The sequence below is a fragment of the Styela clava genome, chromosome 3 (assembly GCF_964204865.1).
Source record: "Styela clava chromosome 3, kaStyClav1.hap1.2, whole genome shotgun sequence".
In the NCBI taxonomy this organism is placed as follows: Eukaryota; Metazoa; Chordata; class Ascidiacea; order Stolidobranchia; family Styelidae; genus Styela; species Styela clava.
Genome location: NC_135252.1, coordinates 7281766 through 7300619, shown reverse-complemented (window position 1 = coordinate 7300619; position 18854 = coordinate 7281766). Strand labels below are relative to the sequence as shown.

The window sequence follows — 18854 nt, the reverse complement described above, 5'->3', positions numbered from 1 at the left end:
ATATAAATCCGTATTTCTTCACCAAAATGCTTTATACTGTACTATTTCTATGGTACCAAATGTATCAATGAGCAAATTTATCATCGGATGGACCAGATGGTTTCATTATCTTTACAGCCAAGACGGCGCCTGTATACTTTTGCACCCACAAACATTTCCACCCGCGAAGTGTGTTTTTCATAAATTAATGGACCAACCAATTTCAGTACGGGAAGATTTATGTCTATTGTTCCAAAATGTAATGGTATCTGAATAATACATGAACATTACAACGGAGACCAGACAATAGACATGATATCATAAAATATTCAAGCAAAACTTTAGTATTTATAGATATAGTCCATAACGCAGATGGCACGGCGCATATGTACAGGGTGTGCGTAAAGTCTGGACGCTTAGGATAACTAGATATTTTTAGAATGTAATTAAAACTAAATTATTTACTAATAAATCAGGCTATATACCAGGGATGGCGAACCACTGACCCGCGGGTCACAAAGTGACCCACCGCGATTCATTCGTGACCCGCCAAGGCACGAATAAAATAAAATAAATGCTAACATATCAGTGATAAAAATTGATAAAACCGGCCTTAAGTTAATCTAACAATCAATTTTATAATGTACCGTCAGTTGCGCAGTCAGGGCTGCGATCGCTCATATTCAAATTGGTGATTATTCGGGTCGGTATGATAATTTTCAAAACCATTAATCTTGGACGCATGTCTGCACCGCTGGGTACCGTTATTCAGCTATTGACTCTGACATCGTTTATGACATAACAATGCAGCCGACATGTTCATTCGTCGCTGCGTCTTGTCTCTTTAGGTCACAGTGTTTCCCAACCCGAGTCCGCGGTCTCAAATGAGTCCGCAACGAGTCAGAAATTCACTAAGGGCCGCAACATTTTTGTGAAATTTAACCATCAGTCAAGTTACGTTAGAATTTACATAAGACATAAAAATCAAGTTTATTCACATAACATTAATCGAGTCAATAATTACTGGTTACTGAGTAGGGCTGGGCATATATTCGAATATTCAACTATTAGAATAGCAATTTACTATTCGAAAATTTGGTAACAGGTGACGCAACAGGTCACTTGCGCGTCGCTTAATCAACGATTGGATTTCACAACTCACTTGCGAATATCCGACGAAAACACGAGTCGGCACACTCGTGGATAGATACCTAAGTGGTGTTTCTCGCGAGCTCGAACAACGAGAAATAATTTTTTTCTTCGTAGTTGTCAATGGTGGCGACCTAAATTCAAAAGCGCAATACAAAATACTAAAAATAGAAGAACGGAGTACATCTTAGGTTCTGTTTTATGATGACCCGCGGCCGATTAAAAACGCGTTTTAAGACGTAGCAAATTCGGGTGCTACCTTGCCGTGGCATTTTGAAGAAGAAATGCTTTCATTTTGTCATAGGTCGACGCAACCGCGAGTGACTACGAACACAATTAAATTAAAATAGAAAGACGTTTTAAATTCTCGTTGTTGCCATGGATTGAATATTGTGCGACAGAAAAGGCCATTTATACGCTAAAAAGTCGACTCTTTTAACAAACGCGAAATTGCAGCGAATTTCCGATTTTGAAATTCGTTAAAATTCTGTTATGTTTGGTTTTATTACTTCTTCACACAGAGTACGTATGCAATAAACGCACGTTGAGTCCGCAAAGGTTTTCGCCGGTGAGAAAATAGTCCGCGACCAAAAAAGGTTGGGAAACGCTGCTTTAGGAAGTGCATCTACAGACTGTTTTAGGGGTTCCATTACATTTGAACCCACGTACATTTGAACCCATGACAATTGCACCTGTATGCTATTGCACCTGTGGAATTTTTTTTGTTTCACGGATAGTTAAACCCATACTAACCCTAACCCATGGGTTTTAGCACCCGCATATAGATTGAACCCGTGGATATACGCATGGGTTCAAATGTACATGGGTTCAAATGTACGGTCACCGTTTTAGGGGTTATGCGAGAACTAGATGCTACTTTGTATCTTATTAGTTTCTTGCATACGATGCCGTTAAGAGAACAAAATCTTTCAGACTTGAAATAAAAACCTAGAAATCTGAAACAACAATGGGGCAGTGTAAAAGTGACTTAATGTGGTTGAAAGCTGATCGAAAAATATAACACTATCAGAGTGGAATTCCCTCCAAATTTTTTGGAACCGTAAAATAATTTGCCGCATTATCCTAAACATTTTTGGGAATTCATATGCGTGTTTTCGTACTTTAAGTTCATAAAATCGAGTGCCATGAAAAGTCCCTGATAGAAGTGCTGCATAAGTAAAGCCCAAAACTACGCCAACACCAACAGAAGCAGAAGCTTATAAGATTTGTTTCAGAAGTTTCTTATAGATACAAACATTGATCAAATGTCTGTGACCCACTCTCTTCTGTTCCGCGATAAAAATATAATTTTTGACCCATTCATTGAAAAAGGTTCGCCATCCCTGCTATATACTATTACACTGGCCAACAATTTTTTACTTTTTGAATGTTGCTGCTGAATCCGAAAAAAACATCCGTTTCTTTCCATCAGGTCAAGTTTGTGCGTTTCGAAAAATCAGCCCGATTGATAAAATTGACGTCATTATGACGTCATTTTGTCAGCACACATACTAAGAAGAGGAAAAAAAAAATTTTCAACAATATATATTGATTACGAGATGGAAACATCAATTAATAAGAACTGAATGGTGAACATTATTGAAGAAAAGTAATGAAAAATGAAAAAAAAATTTAAAAAAAAAATTTTGTATTTCAAATCGGAGTGATAAACACAAGTCAGATGGACCCGACATCCTATACTCCAGAAAAAGCGAATTACGTCATCTTCCAATGGAGATAAGAGTGGCCGTCTGGAGTGAAACGCAACGCAAAATATTCAAGATACAAAGGGCGAATGTTTTCGCGAGCTGTTTCGAGCGAGCGCAATCCTTGTTTGTTTATTTCTGTGCGGGTAACGATTACAAGCTTGTTTACGCACCGAAAACGATTGTGAACTCGCTCAAATTTCTTCAAGTAATAACGGATTCATTGTATATTTTTTAGCTTTCAAATACTTACAGATATAAAATTCGTAGAATTTAAAATATGCTAAAGAAAATTAAAGCGCAACCGGGGTCACATACGCTCGGACAAGCATATATCATGCTTGAAAACGATGAAAAATGTCTTATTGCTTTTGTTTTGACGTACTTCCACGATAAGACGTATACATAAAGAATATCAACTCTTACTGACCAATCATATTAGAGCCATATTTAGATTACACATAAGTGTCATGCTCTGATTTGAGGTTGAAAGCCTGGCACATGTAAGTGAAGCAGTCCCCACAACGTGTCGTGTCGAGAGCCTTAGTGAACTGCTTGATCAAGCCGAGCTTAATGAGCAATGGAGGGAAGAGTATTCAACCAGAAGGTTATTGATGGCGCTCCATTCTTTGCAATGCACCAGTTCCTTCCACCGCGATGTGGCATTCTAAGCTTGAGCAAAAGCTGCACAATATCGGATCGGCACAGTAAATAAATCCTTTTCTTCCGAGAAAAAATGGAGGTATTCCTTATGCCTGTTGCAGAAGATGCTGATGTAAGTACTGTCAGAAAGGAGATTTTTCTCCTTCGATCTGGAAGCCAACAGTTTGGCAGAGCCCTTTGGCAATCTAAGGTCGCGAACTAAATCATTCAACTCCTTTTGGGAAAATTGATGTGAAGCATTATCTTCAAAATCCATTTCTCCTTTTTCATATCCTTTGAAACATCTCATTCAGTCGCAAAAGAATAATAAGTAGAGATATTGATCAATTAACTTACGCAGCAGATAGAATAAACAAAGAAGGCAAAATTATCAATGAACACGTTGCCATAATTAAAAAAACAAACAAGATTGTAAGATTCTACACGAAACGAATTGTAAAAAAAAAATCAATGACTAAAGATCAAACACTTTTAAAAGTTAACCCGGTTCATTAGCAAAAAAGAATTCTCGTAACTTGGATTTTTCGTATGCATAGCCTTTCGTAGATAGAGTTTCTACTGTAGATGCACAAAAAGTTGTTTTATTTTGTTGTTGATCTTACGGCATTGTTCGAGGTTCTGGAAGAAATGTTGAGTTAAAACGCAAAAATTTCTTAGGAAACTGCTCTTTCAATTTATTGTCACACCGACTTTAAACGAATTCAGTGAGAAGGAAACAAGCTTTTATAACATTTGTATTTTACAACAGAATCTTGCTAGCTAGTTTCACTGATATGACAGTGGCACTCGGATCATAGTATAGGCTTCGCGGCGCAAGGAGATTGAAATTGCTCGCAAGTTCCAGATTGATTAAACTGAAAGCCCATTTGGCCCGCGGGCCGCAGTCTGCATACCCCTCACCTAATGCATGACCTTCTTTCGTGTTCGATGCAGGAATGGTTATATGCTCCTAATCGCTATTCGATTGGTATACATTTGAGCATTGATCTATTTTCTCGGTCCAATTTCGAAGTACGAAATGTTAAGTAATAATGTAAATGTCTAGCTAGCCAAATTTGGCGTAACATGGTCCAAATAAATTCCTCACTGAGTAAATATTGCGTCGCAAGGACAATAGAGGAAGGGTCAAGGTAAAGATAAAAAAAATTTGAACTCCCTGAGGTAGTCAGTTGACCTTCACGTCCATAGACTTGGGAATGTTCTCTCGTTTGATTACGATTTCATTACGCACTTAAACGGAGGGATACGAATCAATAAATTCCTAGTTTCCCTCTGTAACTATCAGCTGGGGACTCCGGGGTGGCCAATACCGAATTGTTCACTATTTCGAATACATTCGAAAATAAAATCATGTAATAGAAGTTTATCTATAGTGTATGAGGGAATTTGCATACAATAAACAATGGAATATCTGTTATCTACAACCTGGCTATTTACCAGACATTTTATGTCCGCAGATTGCCGTGATATTTTAGAGGGGTAGGCTATTGCTTTTCATTTTTAGTAGACACGAAAATACAAATCAGCAATTAAATTATATTCGGGCAATTTACCACACATTTTAATCCCATAGATCGCCGTTGTATTTTGTAAATAAGAAAATAGGAATAAAAAATTAATGATAATCGCGCAGTTTACCACACAATTTATGTCCTCAGATTGCCGTGGTATTGTGCCCGAATATAATTAATTTTTGATTCGTATTTTCGTACTGCGAAAAAATTGTCACAAGTGGGAAAAATAATTTGTACCTTATCCCGCTTTTCGGCAAATAATTTAAAACTATGGACTTTTTACTAGAATGATTTTGTGCTGCGCATAATATTCAAATCCATGACCGATACCACTATTTAAAAGACCATGCCGTATTAATTTAATTCACGTAACTCAAATGTTGGTAAATCGTGCAGTTTACCACACATTTTGTGTCCGCAAATTCCCATATTATTTTAGAATATTAATACTTTTATTATTTAGTAAATACGAATCAAAAATTAATATCGGGCAGTTTATCACACACACATATTTTGTAAATACGAATCAGAAATTAATAAAATTGTGTAGTTTACCACACATTTTATTTTCCACAGATTGTGGACGCAACCATGAGATACGTTGAACAAAATTAAATTAAAAGGGCATAATAATTTTTAATATTTGGTATTGGTCATGTATTTGAATATTTTGCGCAACAGAAAATCATCCCAGTAAAAAGTCGAAGCTTTTAACCATCATTGTCAAAATATTTGCCAAAAAGTATGAATTAATTTTCCTAATAAATCGATTGGTTTTTTTTAAACTTGCGACAATTTATTGAGTATCGTAACAATTACGGCTTTTATTAATTTTCAATTTTTCGACGTAATGGGAATGAGTGTGTGAATTAGAAGTCTTGTAGGGGAATAGCGGCAATGTTCACCACGCGTACGTGCAAAGGTGTCGCAACAATATGCAACGCACGCTCTCACAGAATATAAACAATTAAAGTGCCCATACTATTTCATCGTCATTACAATACGTGGCAAAGCGCAACTCGTTTGAAGATTCCCGCGAAAACGAAACACCGTGTTTAAGGCGAAATGTAGCTATCATTCGGAATTATTCGAAAATCAGCCGAAAAGGTATTCGGATACTTTGATATTCGATTCGTTTCGGACAACCTCGGGCTTGGGGCTACTCAAGACTAACTACTACATTGTCTTGCTCTATATGCCTTTGCGCAAATGAATACGTATGCGTGTCACACAAGGATGCTTCGGTATTCCCTCAGTAAATTTGGACATTCATAGATTTTTCTAATCTTTACGCGTAATATTACGTTGTGAAACTCATAGTTCATATGCGCACTAGTGCATGCAATAACCTTTCTAGTCGCGGTTTAGTTGTGGCTGCATGGCGAAGTTTAACTTTGATGATACTAAACGTTGCAAAACAGGTCTGTCGGAACCCAAGATGTATCACCGATGACACTTGGAAGTACGCGACGATTTATGGTTGCCAACGGGTAATACTGGGATTCATGGTCGAATTTAGACAATCTGAGGCACCTGCAGGGTTGCCAGATCCCAGCGATCAAAAATAGCCAAATCAATACTTAAAAAAAGCCAGAAAAAGCCAACAATTTTACTAAGTACAAAAGCCCCATGATTTGTCAGATTTTAAGCCCTTGGCACAAAACTGATGCTAATGTAGAGCCACCAGTTCATTTAGTGAGCCACACAAATGACTTTTCCTATTGAAAGTATTTTCGGTTGCTTTCATGGCGATTTCCTCTTCAGCAGGATGAAGCGTTTAAAAATAAAAGGATTAATTGAATGGCAGCGCCAGAATGCTTTTGAGAGTTGGCGCCTATAAAATGGGGTATGTGTTTCAAATCATCATTATGATTCATCGCATACAGCCATACAACAATCTGTTTTTTAAAAGGTAAAGAATATTAGCCTAGTCTATCACAGCTATTTCTACACTAATTTTTTATTACTGCAATTGAAATAAAACTCCTAGGAAGACCGAGTGATCTTTGAATTATCTGATTTATATTTAAGTTTCCGAATCACAACAGAAAACTAACGAATAGAGTTCAAAAACGCGAAAACGAGGTAATGTTTACGACCACGCTTGAAAATTTGTCTGAGTGAGAAAGGTGTCTAAGCAGATGCGAAAAGAGAGCATTGTTACGTTACTTTTTGCATCTTGCTGATTGGCCAATGTCAAGTAGTAAACAAGGAAGTCGATGCTCGGGAAAATGTCCATTGGTCCAGTAATCAGAGAGAAAAGCGATTGTTTTAAAACGTGTCAAAGAACAACAAGTAGAAGAAAAGTGCCAGCATAAAATGCAGAACGATCGTTATGTCCACTGACGTGTCCAATAAACAAGCGATGCTCGGGGAAAATAGATAGATAGTTTATTCAAATGTTAAGTAGCTAAGTACCGGTACTAGGGAATTGTTACACAATAAATATTGTATTGCATAGAATTTTAATAAAATACACTAGAATAGACTCAAAAAAAGCCAAAAAAAAAAAGCCAAACGGAAAAGCTGACGCCAAACGAGTTTGAAAAATGGCAAATTTGGCGTTCAAAAAGCCAATATGGCAACCCTGGGCACCTGCCCGCAGGCTATGCCATTCGTGAGACCTCTCTTCAACAATGATGGCATAAACAATCTATTACGGTGTCATAAACAATCTATTATGGTGAAGACGAAGATTAAACCATAGTTTACTGAATATAGTTCGCTCACGGCCGGTTCACTACGCAAGAGTGATGCGTTACTACGTCATCAGTTTGCTATATTTTGAAGCTTACGGTAGAGGATTTCCGTTTGAATTAATTTGCGTATTTGAAATGGTTTTGTTGGTTGAAATAAATGAAAAGATATACTGAGGCAATATAATAAAGTAGGGAGTCGTGGCATCTGCCAGTCATCTCTGCGTCGGTACAATAGGTTATCAAAGTGGGGTAGGGGCAGAGTAATTCTGCTGTTCTTCGATTGCATTTATTGGATAGTAACTAAAGGTTTATACCAGGATTATAGCACAAAAGTAGAAGTTCAGATACTCACAGGTAGGGATGGACGATATAGGTTGCCGAATCTGGAGTATTCGAATCCTCAGAACACGGTTTCCACCTCTCCGGCGCCGTGTGTCAATTTTTGTATTTCGGATTTACAATTTATTAATCGAGGATTCTCTCGCGACGCAATCGGTCTCGTGTGATTACTCTTAGTTTTCCCCCAAAGAGCCTGCAAAAGCTTTTGCGGTAGACATTAAACACCGTAATCTCAGCTCGAATATTCAGAACGCGAAGACGGCGTTATTGCAACATTTAATTTTTGGTGCCGACTGCCATCTTACATTTTTTATTTTAAATTAAATGACTTTTCGAGTTTTCCCGGAAAATGATGAGTACCCGACGTTAGATGATAAAACATTATTTGCGATTAATTTAGAGATCTAATTTTACTTTTCACTACACCTGGTTTCCGAAAATACGAAGTTATAACGCAAAACAATGCGTTTTGTCACATTTATTTTGCTGGAAATTAAAAATTGGTAACAGAAATGCATTTGAAATCTGAAAAAGTCGCCAATAACGCGTCGAATGACATTTTGCTATAATCGCCGGTTGTTATTATTAGAGGCCGTGAACACTTTTATGTTGGTTTTATTTTCTCTAAATCGCAAATTTTCCACAATAACGATGATAATTCTTTTATTTTGGTACTGACACGGAATTGTGAATCCGGTTATAGTTTGATTATCGGCGGCGAGTTTCTAAAGACAACGCAAATAGAAAAACTGCAATATAAAAAAATGAAAATAAAACCGTAAACAATATAAGTTTGAGGCCTGCGACAGTTTAAAAAACGCTGTTTTAGGCATTGAAAACCGCAAAATTCCGTGCGCCTTTTGCACACATTATGTCTGGTCGGCGTTTAGAAACATATCGTCACTAAAATCGAAACACTGTTAATTGTGGGCGAGATTTGCCCTATTACCCATAACTTTAAATTTCCGTCGAAAATTTTCGTTTTAATATTATACAAGGTTTGAAACGGGACAATTTTCCCCGGGTTGTGAATTATGATGATATATAAGAGAATCAATCTAATCGAATGTATATTCCATCAATTTTTATTGTGCTACAATGAATCTTACTCTGAGATTTTACAACAGATTCATGAATTTTTTGAATGTTTTTATTTTAAAAATATTCGGAGAGGCAGCATTGCGATGTTACAAGTATCTTTAAAATTTGTCGAATTCGCAAAATAGTAAAATAAGGATCGAAGCCTTATATAATCGGGCAGTTTACCATTACCATTATTTGTTGTAAAAGTGGCGTAATCGCGGCAATGAATATGTATTTTTGATTTAACGATATACTTTATATGTATTATCATTGTACGAAATAAAATTTTACTCATTCTATATCAGTTATTGAGATTTTTCTAATGGCGATAACGAGTCTGCAAGATACCAAAATTACGTAATAAAATTAAATACATCAGGCAGTTTATCTTATATTTTTATGTCCACAGAGCGCCGTGGCATTTCAGAGAAGTAATGTTTTAATTTTGACGTAAAAAAAAGCAAGCGAGACTTACGTTGGACACAATTAAATTATTATATAAAGACATTTTACAATCTCGTAGTTGTCATGAATTGAATATTTTACGCGACAGAAAAATCATTATACGCTGAAACGACGTCTCTTTAACTAGCGATGTCCCCATTAGACATCGGCTACAGCCAGATAGATGAGGACTACACGCGCCACAATATCGCGTTGAGAGAATACCATGACGCATCACTCAAGCGTAACGAGAGAACTATGTAACATAAAAAAAAGTGTGAGCGAACTATATTAAGTTAACTATGATTAAACTACAGTCGAGATACTAACACGCTAATCACCTAAGTAGATCGGATAGTGAGTTGAGGAACACTTTAAGAAACTCCCGGCATTAATAAAACGTCATGGCACCAGAAAATCCTGCGTCATAATATCCTCTTCTAGTCGCGAAATGTCTGGAAACAAAAAAATAAGCCGTGCTGATAGTACTAAAGATATAATAACGCAAATGCATCTTTCAGTAAAATAAAAGTAAAGAGGCGAGGCGTTGACGTAAAGAGGCGAGGCGTTGACGTAAATTCCTTTCTCTCGAACTGAAAACCGATATTTAGACAGATAGCTCATGAACTCTCGATGAAAATATGGCCAATGAAGACAGTCGGGATGGTTTTAAATGTAGGCCCCTAATTTAAAATCGGTAAATTTAAAGTTGAAAAAACCCCAGCTATGGTCTTTGGAGGCGTCCCGCTTTGAGCACACAAAAACATGGTAACCCTATGTTTAATCCATGTGAACCGTTATTAAGTTCTCTAAAATATGAAACTGGAATGCGAAATACAAACTACAGCCCGACGTATAACAGATAGTGTAGAGTGGATTGTCTATTGAATTCAATGTGGATACAGGTATACAACCATCTGTTCGATACCGCAATTATTTTTACGGTATGAGGAAATTATTTAGAATGCTTCGACATACCGCTAAAACCTTCCGTTGTTGCCTTCGATCTTTGTGAATGTGTTATGAATTTCATTGACCTATCTCTCATATACTCATGGGCATGGCCCATAAATATATAATAATGCTAATTAACCAGTGAATTAAGATATACAGCAATATGTATGTGACAAAGAGGCGCCAACAGATGGTGTTGATGTTGACACGAAACAAAAGGTAGCGGAGGGCACGAGGGAAACAGCTGAGAGGATCGGAATTCCGTAATGCAAAAGCTTACAAAATACAAAAAACTTACAGCATAGAAATTTTGATGACAAATTTTGCAGTTTACAGTGTATGGATGACGCCATGAGAACTAGTGCAAGAGGTAAAATCATATTATATATAACAGAAGGTTTAAATTAAAAAAGTTGAACTTATAAAAAACGAGTGCAGCTTAACGATATGGATTTTGCAATCATAAAGCTAGATTCAAACCAATCATATTTGTAAATATTGTTTAATTCTGATAGGAGATAGTAATACTCCATGTAAGTAAGAAACTTTCGTCGATTTAAAAAGGTCAGTTTCAATGTTTCTCATTTAAGTAAAAAACAGTTCCTACAGAAAAACTCAATTTTAGTTCTCACAAGTTCACAACTATATTCTCGGAGAAGTCTTTTATCGTAAATTTCTACTCTTGCAAAACTGCATTATTCGGAAAATCCAGTTTCAAATTTGAAAAACTCCGTTCTAGCGAACATCCGCATCATATTCCGTCCTCCCTATAATGAGCATAGCTATGGGCCTTTAACTGTGCTGGCCAGTGCCTAGGGGCCTGACGCTTAAGGATCCTCGACATTCAATTTCGAACTGTTATTCATTTTTAAGCAGTTTTCTGATTTCAACGGCCTGTTCAAGAATTTTACAGTTCAAATATTGTTTAAACTGATATTCATTTAAATTTTTTTCAATCGGGTTGATAATTTTGTCACAAATATTTTACGTTTACAAGGTTATTAAATACAGTCGAATAAATGAATTTTTCTAAATTTGAAAAACTCTAATGAAACACTCTAATTCAAAATAATTGAACAGTTTTTTACCCTAATATTGCCTTTATTTTTGGAAAAATACGACAAATTATCGATATATAGCTATACTGTACTGATTTATCTAAGCATAAACAAGTCTAAGAGTAACCTACTTACAATAATTAGGTAATCTCGAAACTAGAAATGGTTGTAATGACTTCGGCTACCTTGTGCCATGGCGTTTTATGACAGTTCGGGTTTCTTGAAGTGTTTTTAAATTTGTAAGTTTAAACATTTGTTTATGACGCCATAATGTGTTTAACACATACAGTTGTAACGACCCACTATGACGTCATAGTCAAAGTATCGAATGAATATGACGTCATTGTTGAAACCAAACAAATGAAATATCCCAGAGGCCTCGTATCGTCTAAATCCGGCCATGAAGCTTGTGTTGCGGATTAAATATCTCGCTTTCGCCATAATCACACCATACCAATACAAAAAGATTCCAGTTTCCGTATCAGTGACCTCTTGCCTAGGGCATAGTCCTAAGGAAAGACCTAAAGCGCCTCTGAACAACCGCGCGGCTTTTCCCCTTCGCATTTGCTTATACAGATGAATTCGTTACTATAGCCTATGAACCCTATGATTTCCAAAATATTATCAAGTGTGCTTTGATGTTTGGTATCAGAACGATGAGTGGAGACCCTTGAAATCAATCGTTAGCTACAGAGAAAAGATCTTTTTTTCGGAGCAAATAGTCGCCCGACAGCAACGTGACTGACAACAACAACGAAGCAAAACGTTCACTTCGTTTCCAATATAAGTAAAAACCAAATATATTCATATTAACTGGTTCCCATGGTTCCATTACATTTGAACCCACGTACATTTGAACCCACGACGATTGCATCTGCATACTATTGCACCGTAAATCAAAATTTTTTTGATTTACGGATATTTGAACCCATACTAACCTAACCCATGGGTTTTAGCACCCGCATATAGATTGAACCTGCGGATATACACATGGGTTCAAATGTACTTGGGTTCAAATGTACGGTCACCGGTTCCCATACGTCGGCCCTGTTAAATTGCTTGTTTTGAAACGAAGTTTAGTAAATAAAAAATTTGAAATATCTTTGGACCCTATTTATATTTCTCGCAGTCAGCATATTTAGACAGAGTGTCAATAGCTGATGCGCAGTGAACGGCTGATCCGGGCGGTGTGTCAACAATAGAATATAATTCAGAGCGACAAAGAACATTCGAAATTATTGACGTAGTCGGAAACGTCGCGCAGTGGAGCGTGGTATGGTCGCTTAGTCAGAAATCAGTGCAAGTGGGTGTTTGCACTTGCCTTCCTAACGATCGTTGCGCCAAAGTAGGATACTGGTACAGATCAATGAATAATATGATATGTTAACTCTGTATTATCGGGCTGTTGGGTCTGAGATAATTGCAACGAGGTAGTATCTCAGCCAAAATAAGGTAGACGCGGATATATGATGTCTAATCCCAATACCCCGGATACTTGGAAGGCTCCAGCATCTCTTATAAATATTATAGAACATTATATATCTTTGAATGTATAAGTTATTGTTGACATGTACCCACATCTGCGTAAGGCGCCTCTCCAGCTCATAATTCTGACTCGAGAAAGGCGTGTTAAAAGTCGAGAGGTATAGTCGATTTCATAGTGCTAACAATACTGTATTGCTTTTATTGATTTTTTTTGTATAGTAAAACGTGACATGGAATGCTACCTACCAACTCGATATGTATTAATGGGGATGATATTTATGGGGTGGTTCAATATTTTATTACTAAGAACCAATGTAAGCATTGCCATAGTTTCTATGGTAAATACGACATCGTATAGCGAGGTCAACACAACCGTAGAATCAGAGTTGGCCTGTCCGATTGAAAACGCGACAGAAGAAAGAGAGAAATCGTCGGTAAGGGAACTTTATTTATGTAGATTCTGTTCGCGTGCATTCATTCAGTAGTGTAAGTCAGTGATTTCCAAACTGTGGGCCGCGACCTGAGTGGGGTCGCTTTAAGATTTTCCGGGGTCGCCTAACCTTCGCTGAACGTACAATACGCACAAGTCGCTCGGATTTGAAAGCGGCAAAGTAAAATTTGCTTTTTCAAATATTAAATGACAACAACATGCCAATTCATTACTTCTTTAAGTTGTCTTTCGCTAGCTTGGGGGTTATCAATCATTTGGTCAAAACCAAGTGGTGGAAATCTTTTTTACTGTTTTTTGGACATTTTAGCAAAATTCATTCAATTTACAAAAATTTTCAACACATTTAATGGTTTAATGAAAATATGCATTTTGATGAAAATCTTACTATAAATGGCAATTCATGATGATAACGTGCGGGTTTATCGATCCAATGTCAGTTTTAATACCGGTTTATGCACAAATAATGTATATTGATCCTTTTCAGCAAGGACCGTTTCAATGGAACTCTGTTCAACAAGGTTTGGCTCTCGGATGCTATTATTACGGTTATGCAGTATCGGGAGTTATTGGACCTTGGGTTGCTAAGCGAGTCGGTTTCACAATAGTAACAGGGATATCTGTTGGCTTGGCGTCTGTTTTAACAATTATGCTGCCATTTGCCGCATACAGAGCGTTCGAATTGTTTATAGTCTGCAGAGTTCTGATAGGCTTTTTTCAGGTAAGGTAAGCTCAATCGAGATAATTTTTACTCAACGCATGCATTTGAAATCGATCGTTGCTAGATTATTGATTCTATTAAGTAATTGAAATATTTATATTGTAATCAATAAATATTTATCATCTCTTCAAGGGTGTCGTTATTCCCACAACAGTTTCCAGTTTCACTGTATGGATTCCTCGAAACAAAAAAGATCTCGTTTTTTCCATTTTAATGTGTGGATATTTTGTTGGTGCTTTTATAACATTACCAATATGCAGCCTTATATGCGAATACTTGTCCTGGGAAGCTGTCTTCTACATAACAGGTACAATTTTAATACGATGAATGTTCGTGCATACAGGGAAATGCGTTTCATATATACTGTTATTTTAACAGTATCTTATCAAACAATAAGTCGCCTAATTGAGCGTTTCATTACTTTCGTTTGGTACTCAAATTTTGGTAACAGATCAAATTTCAACTGGTGTTATTATTACTACCTACTAGGCCAATTACTACCTAAAATCAGTAAAATTACCTACAATATGCTATAAGTACGGAACCGCGGAATAGCTACTGCATAAACATGATACTTAATATAATATTCTGATAACCAGGGACGGAAATTTTCCACATAATCATAAACATTTTTGCAATATAAAGTACAGGAAGAATTGTTATGGGGTCAAGTGTCGAGGCAACATTTATTAACTACTAATTGAGGGCCGCGTGATGATGAATTTGCATGATTTTATTGAGGTTTGTGAGCAACTCGAAATGCACTATTATCACGGCGGCAACATTGAAGATTCTTTTATGGAAATTTTCGCGGTGCCCCCTATCCCTTGGTGCCCTATAAGGACATGCCCTGCACATAATTTTATCAATTTCACGGGGTAGTAAATAAATTCTGAATATGAAGTTCGGAATTTTACGGTATAATTGAACATATCTTCCTAGCTTTTCAGCATTATTTATATTTGCGGGTATTTTTTGTTTTTAATCCGTATAGTGATTTTTATGTATTCCTGCAGGCGGCTTTACCCTGTTGTGGACCTTATTGTGGTTTCTGATAATATATGACAGCCCTAAGAGGCACCCAAGAATTTCAAAGGAGGAAAAAGAGTATTTACAAGAAAATGTCACGGTTATCGATGTCTCGAAAAATGTAAGTTATCACGTCATTTTTACATTGATTTTTAATGTAACCTTCCCGACACGCCCTGAAAGGACACTGATTATATTTTTAGTGACTCGGATATATTCCATACGATGCAAAGTATTCTATTCAATATTAGTAGGTCTGCATCACCTATTTAATTTTGCGTCCTGGTTGGCGGGTTTTCTAAGTAACGCGTCTTCACTTGAACCAAAAAAAATGGATGTGGCGATTTTAATATTATGTCGTTATGATTTAAAACAGCATCTCGTAAATATTTTACATTACTATTTGCATCTATATCTAAAATTGTCAAAGTTTAGTTCTGGTGTAAATTGTAAAATGCCGTAATGTATTTACGTGTTGCTATTATTCACGCCTGCATTTCAGGTGACGCGTCGTGTTCCGTGGTTAGCTATTTTGTCGTCACTACCCGTATGGGCAGCAATTATTTCTCATTTTGCATACGACTGGATGTTTGCTTCAGCTGGTCTTCTGTTGCCAACGTACATGGCCACAAAAATGAAGATGGACATGACATCGGTAACCTTGAGCTTGATAATATTTTTGCAGTAAACTGACTCGGCTAGTAAACTGGTTCAGACAAAATGTTGTTCAAATCTATAGATATACTATAATCTCATAATGTTTCAATATACCCGTTTATGAAATATTATCATCGCGAAATTATTTAATCCTACTTTTCTCTTATGTACCAAACTTAAAAACTATATTCTTATTTTCAGGCCGGTGTATGGTCTGGGTTTCCCTACCTTATAATGCTGTCCATTATAATACCCGCAACACTGTTTTGTGATAAAATAAAGAACAGGGTGATAAGCTTGACTAAAATAAGAAAAATATACATCATGATTGCGTTGTTAGGACCTTGTTGTTTCAGCGTACTCGCATCGTATGCAGGATGTAACAAAACATTGGGAATATTTTACTTTTTACTATCAATAACTCTTCTCGGTATGCACGGTAAGTATATACGGTATATCATTTTTGTTGATGTATTGTATGATAATATCCAGTGGCGTAGAAAGACCCCCCCCCCCCCCCCCCCCCGCAAAAATATTACGTGGAAATGACCCTAAAAACTCTCGGGCATAATCTAAAACAACGTTTTTTTTTTTATTTCGTCAAAAAGCATAACATGTCGCTATAAAAAGGCAATGGTAACCTAAAATTTGCTGTTTATCTTGGTTACTTTAATTTTTTTCATACGTTTTTCCTCTTCTCGCCCTTTTTCTGCGTTTCTGTGCGCCACTGAGAGGTTTTGCTTTCGACATCATTCTGACAGCCTTCGTAATTTTGCCGGTGCGATCAAACCACAAGACGCCGAAAATCGACGACTCCCTGGCATTGTTACGTAACGAAACGATTTGAGCAGAACTAACATCAACGTTATAAGATGTGCATTACTTGTTTTGCACTGCAGCTTTTGGTTTGCGGCTTAAATTTCTAAATTCTAACCGCTTGGACCCCTTTGCGCTGTGGGCCCTCCCGCGACCGCGGGGATGGATGCTACGCCACTGGACACATCACAAGTTTATTGAAAAACTTTCAGTGTTTATCTACATATTTTATTTTAATTTTCGTCTAACTTTTTGTTCATGAATCTTTAACTTGCAAAATGGCATATCGATTGCAAAACGTGCTATTAGACAATAATAAATTCACCCATCCAAGTTTTTCATCCCTTGTGTACTTTCTCATAAACTGAGATTATGAGCTCATTGTTTTAATTATAGTTCCAGGAACAGAAGCAAATTTTTTCGACTTATCGCCGACTCACTGTGGAATACTGTTCGGTATATCAGGAACAATCAGCATGTGTGCTGGGTTTTTGGCGCCACAAATAGCGGGATATGTACTATTCGAAAATGTGAGTTATTTCAACTAACATAAATTATGAAGTTGGACCGAACTTGCATGAATGTGACAAATTCTATACGACTGGTCTGTATTAAATTCACGCCTCACAAGTTCTGTTTCATTATAAATATCAACAACAGTCATTTCCTTGAGTTTAATTTGACTAAGACGTGACGTTAAATGAGATATTTTTGCACTATCAATATGATTTAAGTAATAAGATTGCAAAAATGAGTAAATATATGATATAATATATTTATATATGTGGTATGAAGAGTGCCCCGGGCTAGTTTATCTGACGAATTGGATTAGCATAATATGAAATACAAAAGCTCCTATATATGCACATTAACAATAATGTGACAAGGAATGAATCCAAACAAACTGGCAAATACAGTTGACCTCTTCGCGCCGTAGGAGGGCTCTCGTAACTGCTGGTCGATTACGTCATCGGGAACAAATAACTGGTCATTCTCATATACGACATGAACTGGTGGTTAGGTCGTTTTATCGGCCTTCCCTTCTCCAGAATTAATATGTAAATTTAATCCACCTTAACTTCAACAGTCGGATTTTGAGACGAAATATTCATCGACTGTTTATGATTACAATTCAGACTACGAAGTAAATACCTACGCTTCCAGTTTATTGGTAGCATCCATGAAACTGAATCAAATTTGAATAAACCATAATATTAATATTTTTTCATAGAACTCAATTTCTGCATGGCAAACTGTATTTTGGATTGGAGCCGGTGTCAATGTTTTTGCAGCTTTATTTTATTTGGTATTCGGAACAGCGGAAGAACTAAATTGGTCAAAAAAATTGAGAGACCAGAATGATTATAAAAATGAATATTAATGGAGCATGTACAGTTTTTATTTTTAAGAGTCATGGGTATTTTTTAAATGTGGGTTTCAAATAGTGGTTTGTCAGCAGCGACTATCGATGGGCCATTTGTTTAAAAGTATGGAATGAGGAAAATACGGCCGTGTGCAAGAAAGGTGCAATTTATGAATCTTCAATATTTTGAAGTATTTTGAGAACACAGACAAAAGGATAAGGGGCCTGGTCGCAGAGAGAAGTTAGCATTGTCTCAGTTTCTCCGCAAGCAACGCCTGTGTCTCTATGTTTAGCTAACTGATCCCTCCCTACGCTTACGAGGCAGGAGCACATGGTTTTTCTTTTGACCAAGAGAAATACGCTTGCAAGCAAGCATTTTTCTGGTGCCTTGCCCAATTCTTATTTCACCTCGTGGAAGAGTCGAGATAGCTCAATGTTATAACATACCACTAAATAAAAGATCTATCATATTTTTCATAAAATGCGCATTTCCTTATTGTTCAGTTGTGCATATGCGAGCGTGTTATTAGTGCCTGCTGCGAGGAGATTACGCAAGACACAACGATTTAGCCTCATTCATGGCTGGTTCGCACGTTCAGTGTACGAAGTTTCTTGATCGGATGCATTCCTTCACAGTCTTTTTGTTCTTAATATCGAAAAGTTAGCATGAATGTACTTCAGGATGTGCTATGGATTCACCAACAGTCATAATTGAACGACACGTCCCATTTGACTTGTTGGCAATAA

The 18854-nt window shown here is 36.8% G+C and overlaps 1 protein-coding gene across 1 annotated transcript; it reads left to right on the top strand.

The window, feature by feature from the left end:
• The first annotated feature begins 7901 nt into the window (after positions 1-7901).
• On the top strand, positions 7902-18129 carry LOC120341992 (sialin-like). Its single transcript, XM_039410618.2, has 9 exons — positions 7902-10900; positions 13293-13507; positions 14009-14242; positions 14375-14549; positions 15259-15392; positions 15774-15926; positions 16130-16367; positions 17141-17274; positions 17976-18129. Exons 1-9 carry the CDS (start codon positions 10870-10872, stop codon positions 18123-18125), a joined length of 1464 nt encoding a protein of 487 aa, XP_039266552.1. The 5' UTR covers positions 7902-10869; the 3' UTR covers positions 18126-18129.
• Positions 18130-18854: the final 725 nt, after the last annotated feature.